General features: G+C 39.0%; 2 protein-coding genes across 9 annotated transcripts in view; both read right to left on the bottom strand.

Moving 5' to 3' along the window:
• atp2b2 (ATPase plasma membrane Ca2+ transporting 2) overlaps nucleotides 1-14,036 on the bottom strand; it is a 159,813-nt gene extending 145,777 nt beyond the window's left edge. For 3 of the 8 annotated variants that reach the window (XM_035388171.1, XM_035388177.1, XM_035388176.1), the window contains exon 1: nucleotides 13,179-13,374. The gene's annotated coding sequence lies outside the window, so the exon portion shown is untranslated. Of the gene's footprint in view, nucleotides 1-13,178; nucleotides 13,377-14,020 lie in introns of those variants that run through there. The other 5 variants (XM_035388185.1, XM_035388184.1, XM_035388172.1 and 2 more) reach the window with 4 other exon arrangements.
• Nucleotides 14,037-18,157: 4,121 nt separating this feature from the next.
• The window catches only part of iars1 (isoleucyl-tRNA synthetase 1), a 64,997-nt gene continuing 60,005 nt past the window's right edge, over nucleotides 18,158-23,149 (bottom strand). The window contains exon 34 of the mRNA XM_035388168.1: nucleotides 18,158-18,958. Within this exon, the coding sequence (XP_035244059.1) occupies nucleotides 18,876-18,958 (83 nt within the window). The 3' untranslated portion in view covers nucleotides 18,158-18,875. The remainder of the gene's footprint in view (nucleotides 18,959-23,149) is intronic.

Raw genomic sequence — 23,149 nt, 5'->3', positions numbered from 1 at the left:
GCACCCAAGGTCAGGGGGAAGAGATTATATTACTTGCAATATTACCACTGCAGGTGTACATGGAAGCCATGTGCAATAATCTGGGCAATGCGCATCCTATATGTGGAGACCTTGGAAAACACAGCATCTTCTTCAGCACTACCATGCCAAGCAGGCCCACTCAATATTAAGCCATTTATAAAGCACATGCAGCTCTGCAGTGCACTGTATTTACTCAGGAACAGCCCTCCCTCCTGTTTACATTTATTTACATTAATCATTTACATATTCTGAATCAAGCATAATGATGATGCACATTGTTTTTTATTACAAAATGTAAACACTATAAGTATTTGCATATAAATTGGGTAGTAAGTTCTATCAATTTTATCCTCCATCCACCCCGTGTCAATCAAGTAAAATTTTAATCTACTGTTGTATCTATATAATTGACTTATTCCCAATTTCAGTAACCAGATATCGAATTCCCTGCATCACACTGTAATCAACAGCAATTACTGTTTACGTAGCTACTAACTGACCTAGTGGTGCACTTAAAGACAACAGTCATGTCCTTTGCCTCTGCCAATCAGAATCTAATGGGACACATTATTAAGAGTCTGAAGCCGGGCGAAGGGGCTTTTGTAACTGCATCTGAATTTTACTTGAGTTTTACCAAATAAGAATGATAATGAGGTTAAATTTCAGTAATGGCAGCTGACGAACAATGCCTTTAGCCATGCACTGACTTTGGTAAACTTTACAGCAAGAACGTGTATCTATGGAGCTGGTGCCTGCAAATAACAGTGAACACCTTTTTGCTGTTGCTTTAATGGCAGAACAGTTCTCTTGTTCTTTTACAGAATCAGGTGTATGGTGTGCTTCGGCCTTCCTCTTTCACATATTCATGACACCTGTCATTTTCTGAGCTGCAGGCATCAAATGAGCAGAGCAGCAGAATATGCACATTTTGTTCAGGAATGTGTGTAGGAAACTGGGGAACAGTTTAATCCAATCCATGAAATTGTCGTAGGCGCATGGTCACCAAGGTTAGCTGTAGATATCAGACAAGAATTGTCAGCCTGAGCGTTCATAGATGTCTTTTAACCTAGTGAGCATTGCCGATAGATATATTACAGGTATTCCTAAATAGATTCTTCAGAAAGTACTCCTTTTGGGGTGGCATTTCACTGAGTCAGTGACTTAGACATCCATAAGGTATCCATAAGGTCCATTTTCAGTGCTTCGGCATCCAAATAAAGAAGCAGGAGGTAAACAGTTCATTAATGGGCTCATTATTAATCCTCACACTAATTCAGTCACATGGCAAAGAGCTTCATTAGTACATGTTAATCCAAATGTGATGACTACAGGGACTACTGTTAGACAATCAGCAGCACGTGTCAATAAAAAAAACAGCCAAATGTATAAATATATTCCAGACAAAAAAAAGTTGATAAAGTCAAAGAAAAGAAGTGTGAAAACCCTCAAATTATATTTGGAAAATTATATCTGGCATGTTCTCCAGGAACCTGCCTCTATTATCAAAATACAAGAATTAAGAAGCTTATTTGTCTGAACTGGAAACACAACCATGATATTCAATTCCACAACACAAGGCATTGAGCAGACCAAAATGCTAAGCCACCTACTAAGGTGAATATACACACTATAATAGGTAACACTTCACCTGAACTGTCATAAAGTCGACATAACACTGTCTTTAGTCTGGCATAACACCTGTCATAACCAGTTATTACAGCTTGTGATAGGTATAACAGTGCACACTGTGTTCTCTTTAGAGCAGTTATTTTATCATCTGCATTTTAAAAAATGTATATTGTGACAGTGACATGATGCATAAAATTAGCTGCAACATGCTGCCATGGCTGGTAACGACAAGTCTAACATCATGATTACAGAAGCAATATGTAGGCTTTATGGCATCTAGTTCATGAAGTGTTACCCTATAATGTTCTCCCTAGCAGCCTCACACTGCCTCATGGGCTGATTTGTACACTGCCCTCCCCTCCTCTTGGGATATGTGCGTGCTCCCCTTTCCAGTGCACATACCCCACTGCTGGCTCCACTGTGGGAAGTTCTGGAATTTTAGGGAGATGAAGAGCTTGCTATAGAGATCCGGGAGCAATACCATCCCGCTTGACTGGCACAATCACTACACCATACAAAAATCCAGAGAAATACAAAAAGACATCCAAAACATGCTACACCCCCTGGAATGGGCTAACAGAAAATATAAGTTGAATGTATTTATTTTTAAGGCAATCGTTTTAATCACCTGTTTATTCTGTGTTAATAATGAAGTAAGGAGGGGAATAGTTTAGATAGTGAAGAAAGAATTAATCTGAAAAGAACTGCCTCCACAAGTCTTCAAAATGTAAATGTCTTGACATAGATAACATAAATGATCCATTGGAGCCAAGGTCATTCAGCCCGGTAAACTAGGTAGAATGTACAATTGAATTACTAACCTCTCCCCATTTTGTGAAGAGAAATTAGCATAGGCTTTAAAGCATACACAAAGCTGGTACCTTCAGAGCAATATGCTGGGGAACAGAAAATTACTTTCTTACTTACTTCTATGTGCTTGTACCTTGGAAAAATAAATCAACAAAGAAACCATGTGCCAGTTACATGAACATATAATTTCTAAGTTGAGTAAAATAATGAAACTATGCAATGCAAAAACCTAATTCACCAATGATGGATAAACTATGAGTTCTAAAATGTAGTGACTGCATTTGTTTTCCCTGAATCAATGAATCTAATAGGAACCACCGTTGAGACCAGTCAAAAAATATTGATTGCATCTTGGCCTCCAACCAGGAGGTGGCAGTAATATGGTGTGATCATGCTAGGATGAATTCTACTTTATACATTGACCAATACCATATTTTGTATTCAGTTTGGAGTATTTAGCTATGCAGATCTTTACAAAGCAGGGAATCTCTTCACCTAAAATCACCAACTCGAAATTGGCTTTCTGGAAATAAGAGCCTGGTCTGAATAGATCACAACAAAAAAATATTATCGATACCACACTGTTCACCACCATAGTAAACAAACAATGCAAAAAGAAGTTGTTCCTAATACCACAAGACAACACCAATATTAATCATATAACACTTCATACAATTTCACAATACAGCTTTCACAAAACAAATTCATATTAGTGCTTCAAAGAAACACATGATTAATGATGGCTTGGGCAGTATGTCTGTCATTATGAGTATAGGATGACTGTGGCTAAAATTAAAATAAACAAGCCACAAAAATCTCAGTTTCCAAGGTTACCAACAATGCTCCCTTCCATACAAGCTCTTCTGCCATTTTGAAAGACATTTTAGGATTATCTGCAGTTGAAATGACAGACATGGTTGTTTTCAAACGTTCAGCTATTGAAAAACCACCAAAAGGCTACAAATATTTGAATGGCTAACTCTGTGACTGTAGGTGTGTTTCTACTATTCTAAATGCACATCATGCTCCACTACCAATGGACCTAGCTCAGAATCAAATGCATACAAATTAGCTCTTGAACATTGCTCTCAAACAATTTCTGTACAGAAAATGTTTACTTAATAAACACCACTGTTTGATTTTTATTATTATTATTATTATTTTAAGTTTTAGAACTGCAACTGCAGCATTTTCTGGAAAACTTCAGCTACTGTGCAAGAAAGAGGCATGCAAGGAATGTTAAGTCTATAAACAGGGAAAAGTCAGGGTGAATGCTTATATATCAAAGATACGTATATTGAGTGGATTTATGTAAAAATAATCCCCTGCCCATGACAGCATTACACATACAGGATAAAATGTCCCAACCAACTTATTGCTCTTTCTCAACTGGCATGGGGATCCATTTTTAATTAGTGCAGATTTGCACGTACAAAGCGTCAAGTGGAAAGTAGATTAAAATATGGCAACTGTGGGAAAACAAATATAGGCAGGGTGAAAATAACTTTACAAATTTTCAGTAAACGACAAGCAAGCTACAATTTTATATGCATGGCAGTGAATAAAATTATTAATGTGTGGCCACCCAGGAGAGACAGCCTGTAGGTCACATAAAGCTGCTGGTGGTTTTATCAGTGAGTCTGACTAATTTCAACCCGCCTCGTTCCCAGGAAACGAGAAATACTACCAAAGTTAAAATACATAACAGCATACCAGCACTCTGATAGTAAAAGAGAGATCATGCCTCTCCTTTGGAAAATCTACATGTCCAATTTTAGTCCAATTGCAGGCAACCACTGCACTGACATCAGTGTGCGAACATCTCGGCTAGTTCACCCACAACCGATGTGCACACAGCGGAGGCCGAAGTCAATGCAGTTTTGTTTTTGCCGCTAACGCATCATTTTACATCATTTAATTTGCATGAACTAGCCAAAGTTTCCGCAGCAACTATACTGCAACCTTTGCATGGGTTGCTTGCCTCTTATTGCACATCAACACTTAGCCTATCGCGATAACACATCAACTGTATGCTCAAAGTAGGATGTCCAATTGCGCTCCTGGTACTAACAACTCTGAATTTAAAAGAGTTGACTTGTCAAAATAAATAATGATTTATCAAAACAATATATAAAAAATCCACCACAAATGTTTCTACATTCCTTTTTTAAAAGCTAGTTAACCAAGTTGATTTTCTGGAATGATTCACCCAGAGAAACCCTTGCCAAGCTGTGACTACACTTGAACGTTTGTGTGCAGATATACCTTCTTTTAAACAGTGACTCTTTTTTAGTGTTATCGCAGAAAGCCCTTCCCCCAGTACTGATACAATAAATTAAGATTTCACTCCTACTTAATCATTACCAAAAACAGAGGCAACATGCCAATGATGAAACTGAAAACTACATTTTCAACAGATCTCAGTATGACAGAGAACAATTCTTCCAAAACTTGCATGTTAAAAGCATTACATTAACTGATGTGACCACGAAATTGTGTCCAACCCAAATTAAATCAATCTGCAGAGGAAAAAAGAGGCAGGAGGTGAAAAAATTATAAACCATCTGACATAAATCCAACATGGATTCCCAAGACAGATAGCATCTAGTGAGGGAATCAATTTCAATTTTATGGAAGAGGAGGTAAAGATGGTGAGGGACAGGGATGGTGTGACCTTGTTAATTATCAACAACCCTTCTTCTCAAGCCGGGGGTGGAGGAGGGGGGGGGGGGTTCATAGCGCACTGATCTCCTGTCAACACCAGGACCAAATGCAGCAAAATTACTCCAAGCAAATACAGCACTATGTTTGTATAAAACAGTGAGCCTCTATGACAAAAAATGGTGATGAAGACATGTCAGCACACACTTAATTGGTTGTCTGGCTGGCTGCAGTGAAAGGCAGAGTTTAGCACTGGACTTATGATGAGGGAAACTGTGGTTTGAATCCTTGGTGGAAACCATCAGCCATTCCCGTAAAAGGGCACCTGATCTGAATCAATACACTTAAACTCAAACATATACAAATATGTTCCAGGATAAAACCCCTCGCCAAGCAAAAATAATGAAACGTATAAAGCTAACGCCAGATCTATTCTGGGTTCTTAAGCCTCAGTCACACTTGAGTCTACTCCAACAAGTGTTTTTATTTTATGCACCGATGCCTCTCCTTACACAAGTAAGTTTCCGATGGTATTGACCTGTATTAAATAGTGCAATTCACAGCTGAATAAGTATAATGGAATTAGTCATGGAAAGCTAAACAGTAATACCAAGCTCACTGTGTATAGACTAATCTTGTAGCACAGAAAGGCAGGCGACAAGTACCTGACATACTTAATTTACTTTCTGAGCAGGCTATAGGGGCTATAAAAGACAACCTGTAAGAAAATTAGTAAAATATAGTACATTTAAGAAAAACTGAAATGAAGCGAAATGAAAAACCATTTACTGTCTTGTTTAAAGGTGCAATAGGTCATTTGAAACCCCATCTATTATCCACAATGGAGAATCCCAACCCAAAGTATGATACTCCACCCCCATGCGTGGTTGCCAGCTTCTCTCACAACCTGTGACTTTGTGCACAGTGCTGGTACAGCGCTGAACGTAGCGTGATGGGAAGCTATTGTGGCATCCAAAATAACAAGCGATAAGTCTTTGTCAAGTAATGAATATATTCATATAGCAATTTTGCAATATATTATAGCACTGCATTAGTTACACAAATGGCTAGTGACGTGACTTGTCTTATGTGGGCTAGCTGTGTGCGGTGTTGTTCAATATGCATGTGGAATAACGTTAGCTATGATAGAACGATAGCTTGATAGCTAACATTAGCATTCTTCATTGTTTTCGGCTGCAAGGGGAATAGTTTTTCAGCTGGTTGGGCTTAGCTGGATCTCTGGTGGAGCTGTGTGCTTACCTGCGAAGTCAGACGTTTCTTCACTGTAACTAACTGGCAAACCGGCCACACATTTTATTTGTGAGAAAAAGATGGGTGTGCTATTGGCACAGGGGCGTTGCTGGAGGCGGTAACCCAAGTATCTGACATCTTAGAAAGACATAAACAACATGGCTTATGGACCAAACTATATACTTACAAATTCACAGTCAATATAACTTTTTTTTATAATATCTATGGAGCTCTGTGGATGCCTTTTTTTAAATTACTTTAAGTTTATGTTAATCAGTCTAAATTAAAAAGTGATAGCACCTTGAACATCATTTAATGTTTTGGGGAAAACATTGTGGTTTAGCATCTGAACATGATTAAAATAAGACACATGGGCTTAGTTCGCAAACGTGAATGACAAGTTTATGCAAGAACTGCCTTTCTTCTTTGCATCATGTTATAAAGATTTGAAGGTTGTTGACTAGGCTGGAAACTGTTTCAGCACAAAAAAAGTGTGTTTGCTCTGGTTTCATTTTGTTATAGAGACTTCAGGATAAAGTACATTCTCCTCCAGGATTAATTTTAAAAATGCAATTGCATTTTTTTTTCCAATACAATATATCAAATATGCTTATCTGATGCTGTTTTTGCCAGGAGCACACAGCTAAGCTTTAGGTTTAAGTCCCCTGTCTACTGCATGGATGTATATAAAAATTAAAAATTTAAAAACACACAGGTAAACTATTTTTGACCTTTACAACTAACTATTAATTAGACCCTTGTACGCCAAATGTAAACATCAGTACAAAGAAACTGTTGGCACATAAATAAGTTATTATTGTTCCCCAAACCTTTTTTTTTCATGATTGCTTACGGGTGGGTAATTTTGTAGAGTACACTAACCATATGCATAAAAGCTGTGGTGTGTACATGAAAATGTTCCAATCAAGCCAAAACAAAGGCCTGAGTAATTCAAGAACATCTTTCTTCACTTTCATACCATACAAAGTTGATACAAATTATCTTTGAACACCCATTATTATGAACCAACATCCCTATTGGGAATCCTGTACTATAGTATCTCAAAATAACAATGAAATATTAAATATAGTCATGTTTTAATGTAATACAGTCAAGACTGACTTCAGTCACATCCAAATAAAATACAGTGGCTGGTGCTTTTTTAACCATTATGTGAAGTTGAAACATCTACTCAGCTTTTGTGTATCATTGTTATACATCCATGCCTAAAGGTTGTGACATATTTGCGTGTACAGTATGTGACCCACATCATGGGCCTGCATCGTCGTTCTACTGTTATGACATCATTATCCATTTCTGACAGAATAATGGAAAAGCTGTTTTATCAGATAAGACAAAACATACTGAATTCTCCTGGAAATTATTTTATGTGTAAGAACCAGAATGTGGGACTTGACAAGTAGATAGTTGTGAACATTTTTCAATCTTGCTTTTTTTTTTTTTACATTTTCCCTCACAATTTGAAATGGCCAGTCACATTCATCAGAACACATTGTCCTTATCGATTCAGGACAGCGCAAATGTGCTCACCTCCAAAGCATGCGATTCAGCTACCACTGAAAAACAGACATGAGTTGCAGGAAGATACTTAATTGCAGCTCAACAGGCAGACCATGTGCACCTGGTTGATCAGCAGGGGGTCACAAGTGCACAATGAGTTGCTGTCATCCCAGGCAAAGGAACCGTCCCTTCCGCAGGCAACTCCAGAACCTTATTGTGCATTGCCTTGCAGGGCTGGCAGCACTGCCATGTTCTGCATATCATATCAGACCATGGGGCCCATCTATGCACTAGGACCATGCTTTAATAGGATGAGCCACCCAGTAGCCCACTAGTTCTCTGGGTTTAAGACAAATCAGCACTATTACTAAAACAGGTCTGAAATAAGTGCTTTACATGGATTTAACCAGAGTCATTCTTGTGCCATTTTAACTGAACTAAGATGTCCACCAACTACTTTTTAACACATTGTCTGGCATTTAATGTTTTTTTTTGATACATCAAGAGACCATAAGTATTCTTGATCTAATTAAGACTTTGAAAGTTCACATGCTTCCACAAAAGAGCAAACCAGTTGTTAATTTGGTTCTTACATCTTCCATTTACTGTAAAAACTCAGATGCACTGACATTTTGAGTTTTTCTCTTTGGAGCAGCATTTGCAACTGAACACCAGCAACAGCAAAGAAGCAGCCTGATTGGTCTACAAATTACTGTCTCGTCATACCTGTTTATAGTGGCGTGTCTAGCAGCTGCACACTGCAAAGCAATGCTGGCCTCTCTCGGCTGTTTTTGAGTGGGCATCAGTGACACTAGCATTCAATAACAGTATGCTCCTCCCCGGTAGGTCACGTTTTTTCCAAGTGTCTTTCCTCCTCAAATATGATGTTAGAATATTTGTACAGGTAAGAGCATTAGAATGACACTGATTTTCAATTTTTTTTTTTGGAAATTATCTGACTTCATATGGTATAAACTATGATGCTCTCATTTTTTCATTCTGATCTACTATAAACTATTGTGTATCAGTGGAAAAAAATGAATGACAATAAGAGCCTATAAAGTGCCAATTAGCAGTGGCAGACGTTGGATTAAAAAAATAACAATTTTTATAAGCATAAAATGAACCAGGGTAGAATAAAACGTATTTGTTCACAAACACAAAAAAATGACAGCGCAGCTGAACAAAGGCAATTTCCACAAAGTTGTTTACAGGAAAGATATTCTTACAGCGCAGGGATTTTCCTGGCTCAAAATAAAGCTTGGGTGGTGATTTTGTTTGGTAGCGACTGGTTGGTCCAGCTATACTGCCACTGTCGACTCTATGCGTCATCTCCATATATTTAGCTACATTTAGAATGTAAAGTTCCGGTCTTCAAGAGACCATCACAATACATTTAGATGTAAGCCATAAAAAATGAAACGTGTGGAAAAAAATTTTTTTATTGTAAATTAATCTAAATATTTATTAATATACGGTTTACATATTGTAAGTGCTAGAACTGGGAGGGAAATATAGCCCATACTGATGGATTTACACATTGTAAGGGGGTCATTCCACAGGAATTGTAATACATCTTGAAATGCATTTCATTTTTGACATTCAAAACCTAGGGTACACCATTAATTAACCTTTTAACTTAATGAATCCACACAAATGCCAGCTTACTGTATTTAAATGATTCATTATTAATCACTGCTATTATTTGTACCCTACACAACATTAAAGGCTTTTCAGAATATTCTTTCTCAGTTGAATTTGCACAGATAGGCAAAAACAGTGTGGGTTAATACAGTAGAATCCACTTAATTGCATAACGGATTATCGCATAATTTGGATATTTGCATAGAATTGCCAAATCCCAAACCATTTCCCATTCATTCCATTGTAAAGAGATTACATATTTGGATAAACCATTAGGGCATATTTGGATATTTGGATACATTGCATAATGATCTATAAATATACATTACAATTAAATGAACAATTACCCCATAAAGACACAAAATCACAAAAATTTACAAAGTTAGGCGGTTTATGTAGAAAATCACAACAATAACTGAAGCAGCAATTACTGCAATTAAGTGGATTCTATGGTAGCCATTTTAGTATGTTTAAGGTTGCACATAAACTTGAAAACAGTCAAAACTTTAAAAACCTTAAATGCAGTATCGTTCACGAACAAATTGTACTAATAAATTCACAGACCATTTCTAATCATTTTGCAGGTTTTTTTGTGCGATTTCTGAAATAGGTGACTTGAAATCTAAGACATCCAAGAGTCTGCAATTCAGGAAAATCTCTGTAGTGTAAGGCCTAGACTCAGTGTGAAAAATCTACTGCACTTTTATGAATGTAAAAACCTCAATCAAACTCCCCTTAAAGGACTCATTTTAGCTCTCATTTTTTGAAGAGGTACAGTAAATGTTACTTTGTGGTTAAAAAAGTAATTTTAAAAATCAACACAATAGATTGCATATTCACTACAGAAGTGAATTACCAAATCTTCCATTTTACAATAATGGTTAGTTTTTATTATTGCTAGGAGGTTTGAAAAAAGTGATGGCAATCAGACCTGAGCGCAGAATAGCACAGTGAATGCCATTTCCTCAGCTAAGTGTAATTTTATTTAATAGTGTGAAACATTAACACCATGCTGTACTGTACTAATAAACAAGCTGTAGCTAAAACTATGTGAATGTGGTTTTCAGTCTGAGAAAAGCATTGATCATATATCATATCGGCAAGGCCTCAATGACACCATTTTAACAATTATGAATGTATAGTCTTAATTGGTTCATAGCTTGACAGTTAAGCTTGATGAGATCATTAAGAAATAAGGTATTATTATTAAAGGAAAGCAGACAATCCACCCTCCTTACGTCCAACAGAAGAACGGAAGAGAGGCTTGCGAGTACAGATGGGATCACAGTACAGAAATGCTGTGCGTGGTACTGGGCAACACACTGTCCCTCTCTGAGAACATCACAGTGCTATGACAGGCATGCAGATTAACCCAATACAACATTTGGAGAATCTTTCCCTTCCTCACCACCTACACAACCCAGCTCTTAGTCCAGACTCTGTCACCTCACGTCTGGAATACTGCAACTCTCTCCTCACTGGCCTCCGCTATCAGACCTCAGCAGCTCATCTAGAACACAGCCGCGTGTCTGGTCTACAACCTCCCTACACTCATCCGTGCGACTCCCTTTCTCATCTCTCACTGCTGGCTACTTATATTGACTTGCAAAAAAAAATTTTAAATGGTGCTAGCCTTGGGAAAAGGGGTTGCTCCATTTCATCTTCAAAAGATCATCAGAACCTAAATACCAGCCACCTCTGCTACCTCAGCAAACCTGCACTTCCAGGTCACGTCTTCTGCCTGTTGTAGCCCCCTGCGGCCCTCCAGGACTGTGACAATGGTTTCTCACAAATCAGGAACAGCAGAAGACCTTGAAGCATGATTTTCAAGTTCTTTCAACTTTGAAAATCTGATTGAGGAGAAAAAAATATGTATATCTGGATGTTACCCTGAAAATGATGGGACTTGCTCTGGTTTTCAGTCATTATCAGAGATCACCTACAAAGAATTCAGCTGTATGCTAAAGGACTTGTTAATTTATGTCATGTACATTTGATGCTCCAGTTACCACATGGGCTTTGCATATTATTTCACAAAACACAGTATTGGCCCAGTCATACAGACCAGCTGTCTAAATGTCAAATTATGTGCCATCAACACTGACAAGACACAGACTATAAACGTATCAGTGAAAACGGCAATTCAAGTAGCACTGATGATCTCAGCCACAATAATTTATAGGACCTGGCTAAAGATAGTAGGGATCATTTTCTGTCACTAATACTCAGGCTAGTCTGGGCTTACCTTCAGACTTCAAACTATTTCCTGAGATGGCTGGACACACAGTTTAACATGGAGAGCACTTGGACCGATCACCTCTGAAAATCACTTAGAAATCCTTGGAACTCCAGATAAAAATAAGCAGGTAGACTGTGCATCAAGCGAAATTTAAGACACTACATTTATGGACCCATGGTTAGGTGTGGTTATATTTCATTCTCTGGCTACTGTTCGAAATGAGAAACCACAGCCATCAAAGCTGGGATATACTGTAGCTACATGCCTAATTACTGTATCTTCCATTGATGGTGGCATTGCACTGACATGCATGTACGTTTATACCTGACAACAACAGTCTTTGTAAAAAAAAAAAAAAAAATTTTTAATTGGGAAAACTGTGATTACCTGGTATCTTTGTGTCTTTGAGTGTGGCCCTTGCTTATTTTGTCTATCTGCATTGTTGATACCATAATGAGTACTGGGATAATTTGAGGATGTTAACAGCATGAACCAATTTACTGTTCATTGTTACTTTGGCTACTATTATTTTAGTAATCAGGCGCAAAACCGCAGGGTTTCACCTCAAAAACACCTCTGCTTATTTTACACCACTTGTACTGCAATCAAACATGCGCAAACGTATGATCGTATTAACTTGATATAACGGTATTACTGATTATATTTAATTTACAGATTTAATTAAACACTTTTAACATAGCCTACATTGTCTGAAACTGTAAAAGATTTGTCACCAAAGCACATCAAAATGTATTCTGCAAGATCTTTCTGTAGGTTGTATCTTAAACCAATTAGTTGCTGTCACGCTTCGAACAAAAATAGTTCTTAAAAATCCATAACATCAACGGAATTATGCCTTTGCCAAAATAATTCGATCATACCGCAACATGAAAAAATGCAACTCGTTTTAATGGCGTTAGAATAAAAACATTTGCTTAAGTGAACACATTCCAGTTAATACAAGTCAATCAGTCCTTCACACGGTTAATTTCCTTCGTTGCAGGTGGAGACTACCTGCAGCCAAGTCAAAAATTACAGTTTAGAACAAAACCGTGGGAAATTCAACTAATGCACTGAAATAATTCCTCTTGGCTATCAAATCGGGTGGTAATTCCCGACTGCATTTTCACGTAATGAAACGTTCATAAACCAATATAAGCAGCGAAAACTATTCTTAGTCATATTGTCAAATTAAAGCATCAAGTTGTGTTTACAGATAAGAACATCTAAAGACGGGAAGAAAAATATTTTCTCTTCAATTCAGGGCGCACTTCAGGAAGCAAAAACAGAGACGCAAGGTCAATGTGGTCATTTTAAAGCAAGCTGACAACGTGTGAAAACCTGTGAGAAGAGGGAGACAAAAAGGAAACTTCAGAAATGAGCATGGTTATCGTTTCCTTACCTGTGTGCGAGCCGAACTGATAGGAGACCCAAGCAACGCGTTGACGGAGGATGCGGTTGCTAAGACGTATCAGCAGAACCTCACTTCAGCAGCCTAGCACTGAGAAACGCACCGACAATTCCATTTTCAGCACGCTGCGTCTCAGTTTTCCCTAGGTAGACGGGCCAACTAACATTTCATTTTCTTCGCCAGGTTTGGTAGCCTATACTAATCACAGCAATTACACGAGGGGTTAAAAATGCGGTACTTCAACATTAGGCGATAAAAAATAACGGTGTAGGGATAATGTAATGCCGAATACCTGCCTTTGCATTTCATATTTATTGAAAGACATGAGAGATTCTTGCATTAAATATAAGTTGTCGTTTTAATCTTATGCTAGTTTGAATGTTTTATTCACGTTGCGTGAAGCTAGCCATATGGGGCGGAGACAATATTGATAAGCCGCTTTACTGTTACGTTGATATTATAAAAACAACAAACAATTAGTTTTTGGACTTGATGGGAATTAAATCATATGTAGCCTTCAACAGTATGAGCGGTAGAACACTAGGCCTATTCCATAGGCTACTTCATAAGCAAGTTGCAGACCAGCCAATGAATCGGAACTCTCAATCAAAAGCAGACCTTGCTTTTATTTTTCGCACTCCCTTGTGACAGTTTCGCAGGTGCAATTTTTACGTGCTTTGTTTGACCCAACGACTTGTTCAATAATCATGAAATGATCTCTAACCAACGATACAGATACACAATTTGTACTTTTGGAACCCCACAGGGAAGAACTAGAAACGAAAGGGGCGCGCCATGAGTTACGAGAGCCCTTTGCCAAAATGTTTCCTTACCTATTTTTGTTGCTATGTGTGTTTGGTGTTCCAATGAGCAGTGTTGAATTTGTAAAAGATCCTGCCAGAGAGGGCAAGAGCGCCTGAAAGTAGGTTTAAGTGACTGAGATTTTTCCATTACGTACCACACATGCGGGGCCTGGGGCGAAGTAACTGAAAAGGGGGCGCGCGCGCACATACACACAGAGAGACACACACACACACACAAACTCTCTCTCTCCTTCTCTCTCTCTTTCTCTCTCTCACACTCACATACACACACACACAAACACACAGTGTAGTTTTCATTGACAAAGGCATTAGCGTCGGTTTTAAGTGTTTAAAGATGCAGCGTCTCATTTCCACATTTAATGACCTTGACACTTAAAATTCAAATGTTTACCTCAGTTCTCCCTTCTGCTTTAAATACTTGTTTACCACATAGGTTCACAACGCAAAATAAAATGGCACATATAAAACACGTTTCGTCCTAAGATCTCAAGGGAGGTCAATGGGTCTTTCAATGTGCTACACTATACGATCTCCAAGACAAAGTTCCAGTCGTTATGTGGGTGCAACTTGATATTTTTACCTCCAGTTTCAATCACCAATGCAGATAGCATTAAATTAGACATATTAGAATCAGATATTAACAGGTTCCTTTTCTGTATTTACATAAAATAGGGTGAATTTGTCTTCAGATTACTTAGTGAGCTCCATAACATTTGGGAAAAACATATATTTGTTTTATTTAGCTCTGTACTCCACAATTTTAGATTTGTAATAAAACAATTTGCATACATCTAAAGTGCACATTCTCAGTTTTTATTTGAGGGTATTTTATACACTTTGGTTTCAGGCTAGAGCCAGTTTTATGCGTAGCTCTTCATTTCAGGGCACCATAATGTTTGGGACGTATTTATGCTACGTAAACAAAATTAATCATGTTTAATACTTTTTCACATATCCTTTGCATGCATCGACTGTAGAGGTCTTCCTTGGCCTGTCAGGCCCCTTGCGATAACAGAGCAAACCAGTGCTCTCTTCTTAATGATGTTTCAACCAGTTGATTTTGTTAAGCCTAAGGTTTGGCCTATGTCTCTGACTTTATTTTCTTATTTCTTAGCCCTTAATGGCTTCCTTGACTCATTGGCACATCTCTGGTCCTCATATTGCTAAACGCCAATAACAGACTCCAAAGGCAATCAAAAGGCTAGAATCAAGACTAGATACTGAAAGCTTTGTTATGCCTGCACTGATGAAACAAATGAATACAATGAACTAATCAGAAACACCTGTGAAGCCATTTGTCCCAAACATTGTGGTGCCCTGACTATGTATAAAATGTAGTTTCTAAATGGTGAAACCAAAATGTATACAAAATGCTCTTTAATGAAAGCTGAGAAAGCACACTAACTACATGTGAACTGTTTGATTACACATACAAAATTGTGGAGCAGAGCCAAATCAATAAAAAAAAGTGTATTTGTAACATTACAGAGCTCATGATTTACACTAATCTCCACATATACCAAAGTACAATGCAGTTATAAAAAATAAAACACAGGGCCAAGTTACACTAGACAATTTAGAAAACATTGCATAGCATTGTTTTGGAATTAATCTAGTTTAATTTGAGTTTTGGTGTATCTTGGCCTCATTTTGCTCTTCCATTTTGATTCTTGAAATCCAAATGAAAAGTGATTGTCCGATACCTATACAAATGTGCATTATGTAAGATGACCTGTAAATTACCACTTCCATGCATTGGAGAGATGGAGATCAGATTGGGGGGATTTAAATCCAAATCGTTAGTTTCAAGGACTTTGTGAGGGCAAGGACTTCATTTATTTTTGCTAAAATGTTGAATTTGGTGGCATCATGCAATCCATAACTCTAATGAATGTGGTACATTCAATGATTCATTCGAGCAGTATAAAATAAGCCTGTTTATGAAACAGCAACTTTTGGGGGCAGTTGGGTGGTTCTCCCATGGTAATTCACACATTCATTCTCAGTGCAGCAGGGCACTAAGCAGCCTACAGAAAAACCTGGTCAGGGCTGCTCAGATTGCGGCTAGCCGTCCTGCAGTGTAGGCCATCATTAGCCAAATCATCACACAGGGACGTTGGGTTTCTCATGACGCAACAGCGACCCCTCTGACCAAACGGGGGCCACCGACCAGTCTGTGCTGGCTGTTTCGTGCGACAGAAGACTCTAGCGTAGTGATTGCACAGCTCAGCTTGATGACTGCAAGGGGGAAAGCAGTGGTTGACTGCATGTTTCAGAAGACTAGCATGGTGGTGTGGGCCCTCCCCAATTGACAGAAAATGGTACAGTGATGGCATAGGCCTATAAATAGGATTGGGTATCTACATTGGAAAGGGGAGAAAAAGATAAAAATTACACATAAATCACAGAAAACTTTGGCATCCATGTTTTGTGTTGCAATTTCACTAACCATTAAAAAACTACTTGAAATGAACAGATCTGGTTAAAGGGAAATGAATGTATGCTTGCAGAGTTTGGCAATAGTGAGCCAAACAGTCTGAGGAAATGCCATTTTAAAAGCATTTAGATCCACCATGTTTTGCTATGCATTATCTTGTGTTCTGGGATGGGCAAATCTCATGTAATTTGTTGCGTGTTTGTAGTTTCATGGATGTGCCATTTTCAATTTATTTACCAAAGATTATAGAATCCAGTGACTACAACAGGGTTCTTTTGACCGCTGTTGCTCCACATCCAATTTATAAAATTCCAAATAACTATAAAGGACAGATTATATGTGTCAGTACATCATAACATTCATTATGTTATGCTCAAACTTTTTTTATTATATTGAAATATTTTTAAATAACCTGCATTTGTGTTTTAATAAATTGCTACAGTTCACCTACTTGCAATGGGACATGCATTTAAATGCTTTTACATTTCTATTTTAAGCTCTTACCATATAGAGCACCTGTCACTATTAGTTTAATCAAAATAGCCTTATTTTATTATCTATACAACTGAGGCACACGAATAAGCAAAACTCTATCTCCAATGAGATTTGGAGGGCTTGTATAACTGTGGAATGAGATCTGACAGTCCCAGTAAAACTTACAGACTGAGCGAACTGCTTAATTATTTCTGATGCCTGAAGACTGGACACAGGGCAGAATGAGGAGGCGGTATGGCGGGTGGAACAGCAGATGGTTGACTAGTTGTTCGCCGGCCTGGCGAATGCTTCAGAGTGTGTGTGTATGTGTGTGTGTGTGTGTGTATGCGTGCACGCGCGCATATGAACAGATGGGGAAAGGTGTAGTTAATATTCACACGACGGCATGCGGCCGTGGTGGTGAGGAAAAGGCCAAGTCATCGTTATTGAAACATGTTCTCTTGGACAGAAACAGCGGGCTTTCTGCAGTCTCCCCCGTATTGACAGCACCGGCTGCGTCTGACCTCACGCACGCGTTTTAGAGGTGAAACGCAAAAGAGAAGAAAAATGCGAGAGAGGGGAGGGGGTAAAATAAAAAAGAAAATAAAAAAGAACACCAACTCAAAAACGATCCAAACATATCCAAAGACTGCGACGCATTCGAACAGCCTAATTAACTGCCGTTAATCGGGGAGGCGTGTGAGGGATGTACTTGGCTGTGTTGGTGTTATATTTATCTTACTTTCTCAGATATGACTGCAGCCCTAATCCCATGGGAGCGAGCTGCAGCCCGCAGCAGCCCGAGCCCAGCCCCTCTGCAACAGCACCACCAGCTGCAGTGCCGCTGAACTGCTCGGCCGACCCACACTCACCTGTCCTCCCAATGTCAAAAGGTGAAATTCTGAAGCTCTCTCAAGCACTGTACAGCAACAGGCATAGCAAGTTTTTTTTTTTTTTTTTAAATACACAATGTTTTTAATGTACAGCAGTGACATCTGTACATCTGGCAGAAAAGGGCAAATATAAATAAATCAAACCTGACTCTGAAGTTGTAACTGCAAGTAAATGCATGACCTCAATGTCACTTCAAGTAGATCAATACTTCATGCCTGGGACTCAAATGAACCGCCCAGAGGCCGTACTGAACTTACCGATGGTAAACGTCCCTCTGTGCTGGGGAGGGGAAAAAGGAAAGGCTGAAAAACACTATTAGTAAATAAACCTACAAAACAGGATTTGGTTTTTAAAAGTCTTTTTTTATTTTTTTATTGTGCATTACCATTGTGGAACAGAAACACTGCTGTTTTGCTCCTGAGGCTTTTGAATGAACCCTAGTCCCTCACCAAGATTTACCACAGGAAGCATCCTAAAACACAGACACCTGTTCTATTCTACGAAAGAAAATTTCATGGAGCTCTTCTTTCATAGATCAGGCATCCATGGCAACCCTCGGGGCACCACATCTGGCGACCCACTTGAGTTTGGCTTTGTAAGTTATACGGAGGGTGTTCCGTTGTTCCCAGTTTTTCAGTAATAAACTCCAGACAGCAGAGCAGTACAGTACAATTCCCTTTAAGTTTACAAGGGTTACTTCAAAAATCATGGAAAGGCTAACCTGATTCACCCATAATAAGAATTCCATGTGACCATACTAAAAACTGAAGTGCTTTACAGTAGCAGTCTGAACACGGCTAAGAGAGAGAGCCGTTTTGGGTTTTTTTTTTCTTTTTTTACTTTTCAGCAATACCTCAAATTTTGGACGGTCCTTCAGTAACAGTTTCCTTGTAGGACTCTGAGACGGTTACTTTAGGATATAAAATGAAGAGTACAATACCAAGTATTCAATGATCCAGGACTGACAGCAGAAGTATTATTACTTAAATTCTCACCACATTTTAAAGTTTTGATTGGAACTGCAGGCAACACAATATTTTTTCCTAATAGATGAAATCCTTAAGATTCAGCTGTTGTGGGTAAAAGTCTAATGTACAGCGTCTTCGTGTTCAGAGTCTTCACCGGGGTGCTTTCAGTGACCTCTGCAATAAATATATAAAAATACAAAAAAAGAAGAATATCAAACAGTGGAAAACTCAACACCGAACACAGGCATGCAAAATGGCATCCATGAAAGTTATATTTTCAACAAGAACTTTTATATTGAAGTACTAGTAAAAATAAATAAATAAATAAATAAAGTAAAACAACTGCTCAAAAGGAAAAGGCAACTAGAAAAGTTCAAGAGACTGAACAACATGTCAAGTGAAATCGGAAACAAAAAAAGAAAGATACCGCACAAAGGCACTGTTCAACTGTTAAAGGGGGAATAAACACCGAACCATGTCTCCTGAGTTCTAAAGCAGATCATCCCATCTTCATTAGATGCATCACATTAGTACTATAGTTTAAAAAAATAAATAAAATTAAAAATTAAGCCCTGCCACTGTGCATCTTGCGCAAATAAATGTGGTGGCAAAAAAAGAGCCACACACCCAAAGGTGAGGTTTCATTTCGTTCCATTTCGCCCGGCGCCCCAGTCCACATCCGAGACGCAGAAGTACGTAAAAACCTGCTACGATGTACGCAAGCCAAAGCCCCATCTCCACCCCTCTTCTAGACTGATGGGTAAGTATTATGTATACCAACCAATCTAATACAACTGCACACATTGCCATGCTCATTTCAAACTGCCTGCTGTCGAGCTGTCACAGTCTGGACAGTGTTTTTCTCTCTTCAGATTAGCATAGTCAGAAATCCATTTTAGTATTTCTTTGCTCCATTCCAGGTCTATTTTCTATATTGCTCGTTAGCCCTATATTTGGCATTTTAGTAGTTTGTTAGTAGCAGTCAGTAGTAGTAACATTAGTATTTTATAGTTCATTGTTAAGATTTAGGTAGTTATACTAATCTTTATAATTGTGCATAGCTTTTCCTATTTCTAATGTTAGTCTTTTCCAAATGCAGTATTTTCCAATTTCAGTTTCAATTGCATCAAGTAGGCCAAGTCTAGCGGTTTTCTAATTTTAGCTCAGACATGGGTTTACAATTATGGATCATAATGTAGCTGACGTGAATCCTTAACGGGGGAGTAAATAAGATGGAAGACGTCAGGGAATAATACAGTTGGATCACTATATTTCCCTACTCTGTAACCGCATAAGGACAGCATTCAAGTCCTATTCAGTTTATCATGCCAAAATACCTTTAAGTAATTTGCAAACATTATAATAAAATAACAGTTACATCTAGCTTGATCTACAGCAGGTCCCTATTCAGAGTGAGAGAAAATGATTTTTTTTTTGTTGACAGGCACAGTATTATTTCCGCCCTCGTTGACTCCGCCCCAGATGCCCATCACGTTACCAACCGGTTCCATCACCCCACGTTCCTCCCAGCTCCCCTCTGCGCCCTCACTCTCGACCCCAATTTGCGTCTCATACGACTGTGAAGTGGGCGGAGACAGGCCGAAAGCTGGCGTCGCTGTACACTTTAAAATATTATTGGCTGGCTCGAAGGCAAACCGCTGTCCATGCAAAAATCAAGCGATCACAATGTTGCCATGACAACCGACCAGCGTTAAAAAGGTGGCGTTGCGGGAGGACTAACCCTAAAACACCTGTGTTTGTATAAACATACGATGAAAGATAAGCACCTGCCGTCTTCCAGGAGGGAAAGCCTAAAATGAAGGAGAGCCCTCTTCTGCATGGCAGCAACTGCACATGGCAGACAGGAGGGCCCGGGGAGCCGTAGGAATGTGACCTACTTTCTCTCAGGCTCAGTAATCACACAAACTATTAAATAAATGCTTCGGACAACTTTTCAGGTCTTTTTATAATGCAGACACGGGCAGAGGAGGGGTGGGGGGGATCGATACCCATCGGACTTGGGTGTGTCTGCTCAATTCAATTCCTTTCAAATGGAGGCTGTGTGCATTACTCTGTACCAGGCTCCCGCTTTCAGTGTGAGCGCTGAGGACGGGCACGCAGCACTGTTCCAAACTTACAGGAACAGAAAATAAAACAATATGAAACCAAGATTTAAAAAGGATGTTCGGAGTAATGTTCAGTCAAATGATGACTGTTCTTCAGGGCTTCGTGTTTTGCTGTGGAAGTATCTATATACGAATACTTGTGGAGGCTTTAAGAAAACACAGAGTTGTCAACACAATAAATTTAAAGCCCTTGATGCCATAAATGGTTGTGAAAAACACTGCCGTTGTATTAGGGGAAGGGCTGGAGGGTTCAGTAATGTTATTCACTCAGTGTAGTGGGTACAGCCTTTAGCACACTCAGCTACTCAACTGTAAGAATCTGACAGAATACTGCACCAGCAGATATGTTAGTTGAAATTTATGTAAAAATTCCTTCAGTCCAGTGTCCAGTCCCCAATCTGTTTGACTAGATGGTTTCACCTCAAATGGCATAAGAATCCTTATGAGTACTTTCCGTACTTTATATTTAATACAAAACGCTTCTGTTGCTTTAAGGACTGCATAGACACACACACACACAAACTGCTCTGATGATAACTCCACAGTCTACCAGCTAAGCTACATAGTCACTGCATTGGAGGAGTAAATCAGGCAGACTGCAGCAGCCCTATTACCCAGAGGAGTAACTCTGGTGCAGGCAGACTGCAGTGCAGCAGCCCTATTCACCCAGAGGAGTAACTCTGGTGTAGCCAGACTGCAGAAGCCCTATTCACCCAGAGAAGTAACTCTGGTGCAGGCAAACTGCAGTGCAGCAGCCCTATTCACCCAGGTGAGTAACTCTGGTGCAGGCAGACTGCAGTGCAGCAGCCCTATTCACCCAGGTGAGTAACTCTGGTGCAGGCAGACTGCAGAAGCCCTATTCACCCAGAGAAGTAACTCTGGTGCAGGCAAACTGCAGTGCAGCAGCCCTATTCACCCAGGTGAGTAACTCTGGTGCAGGCAGACTGCAGAAGCCCTATTCACCCAGAGGAGTAATTCTGGTGCAGGCACAGTGCAGCAGCCCTATTCACCCAGAGAATCCAGTGGCACACTGAATCATTTTCCATTGCATCATCCGGGCAGGGAGGGTTCAAGTCTGCAGGATATTACCAGAAGCCACACATCAACGACTCCTTTGGTCAGCCTGTGGTATTTGTACAAGATGCTTAATGGCTCACAGACTGCCAATGATAAGTAGGAATGAGGGGGGATGATTCGGTTACATATTGTGATTTTGTTTGCTGACAGTTTTCATATCGTTACATGAGCTCCAGAGTCAATATTTAGTCCGTATTTTATTCAGAAAACAACGTTATCTTGCAAGTGTGCCTCATAGAGCATATGGTGGCAAATTGGCGACAAAACTCACAAGAAGAAAACGAGACCTTGCACGTGAGCAAATGCATGCTCACACCAAAAAGGCACTAGTGAAGGTACTGCAGGCCCAGGGAACAAGCCCTTGGCTGGGTGGACATTATGTTTACTTCTGCGAAGCAGGTCACTACTTTTCTGTTGTGAAATGAGTTACCTCTGTAACTCATTTCACAACAGAAATGTTGTGAAATAAGCACGAATTGAATTGAATTGAATTGAATTGAATTGAATTGAATTGAATTGAATTGAATTGAATTGAATTGAATTGAATTGAATTGAATTGAATTGAATTGAATTGAATTGAATTGAATTGAATTGAATTGAATTGAATTGAATTGAATTTGAATTTGAATTTGAATTTGAATTTGAATTTCGACATAGCTCAGGAGGTAAGACCGATTGTCTGGCAATCGGAGGGTTGCCGGTTCAAACCCCGCCCTGGGCATGTCGAAGTGTCCTTGAGCAAGACACCTAACCCCTAACTGCTCTGGCGAATGAGAGGCATCAATTGTAAAGCGCTTTGGATAAAAGCGCTATATAAATGCAGTCCATTTACCATTTACCATTTACCAATTTGAATTGGAATTGGAATTGGAATTGGAATTGGAAATTGAATTGGAAATTGAATTTGAAATTGAAATTGAAAACCTCCAGATGACCAGACCTCCGTGAAGCAAAATCCATGTTTCGGCCAGAGATTCTATAGAAAAAATTTTCTGTGATAAATTTAGACTTTTCCATTTTTCAACAGTTGCTGCTGATAGTTTTTCAACAGTAGCTGCTGATAGTTTTATGAATCTTTTTTGTTAGTTTTCTGGAAGATGTTTTCATGATTTCTTAAATATCAAGTGTTTTTGTCAGGTCCTGTATAATATTGTTAAAAAGT

This window comes from Anguilla anguilla, chromosome 13 (genome assembly GCF_013347855.1).
Source record: "Anguilla anguilla isolate fAngAng1 chromosome 13, fAngAng1.pri, whole genome shotgun sequence".
In the NCBI taxonomy this organism is placed as follows: Eukaryota; Metazoa; Chordata; class Actinopteri; order Anguilliformes; family Anguillidae; genus Anguilla; species Anguilla anguilla.
Note: the sequence above shows the minus strand (reverse complement) of the source record. Positions and strands in the feature narration are given on the sequence as shown.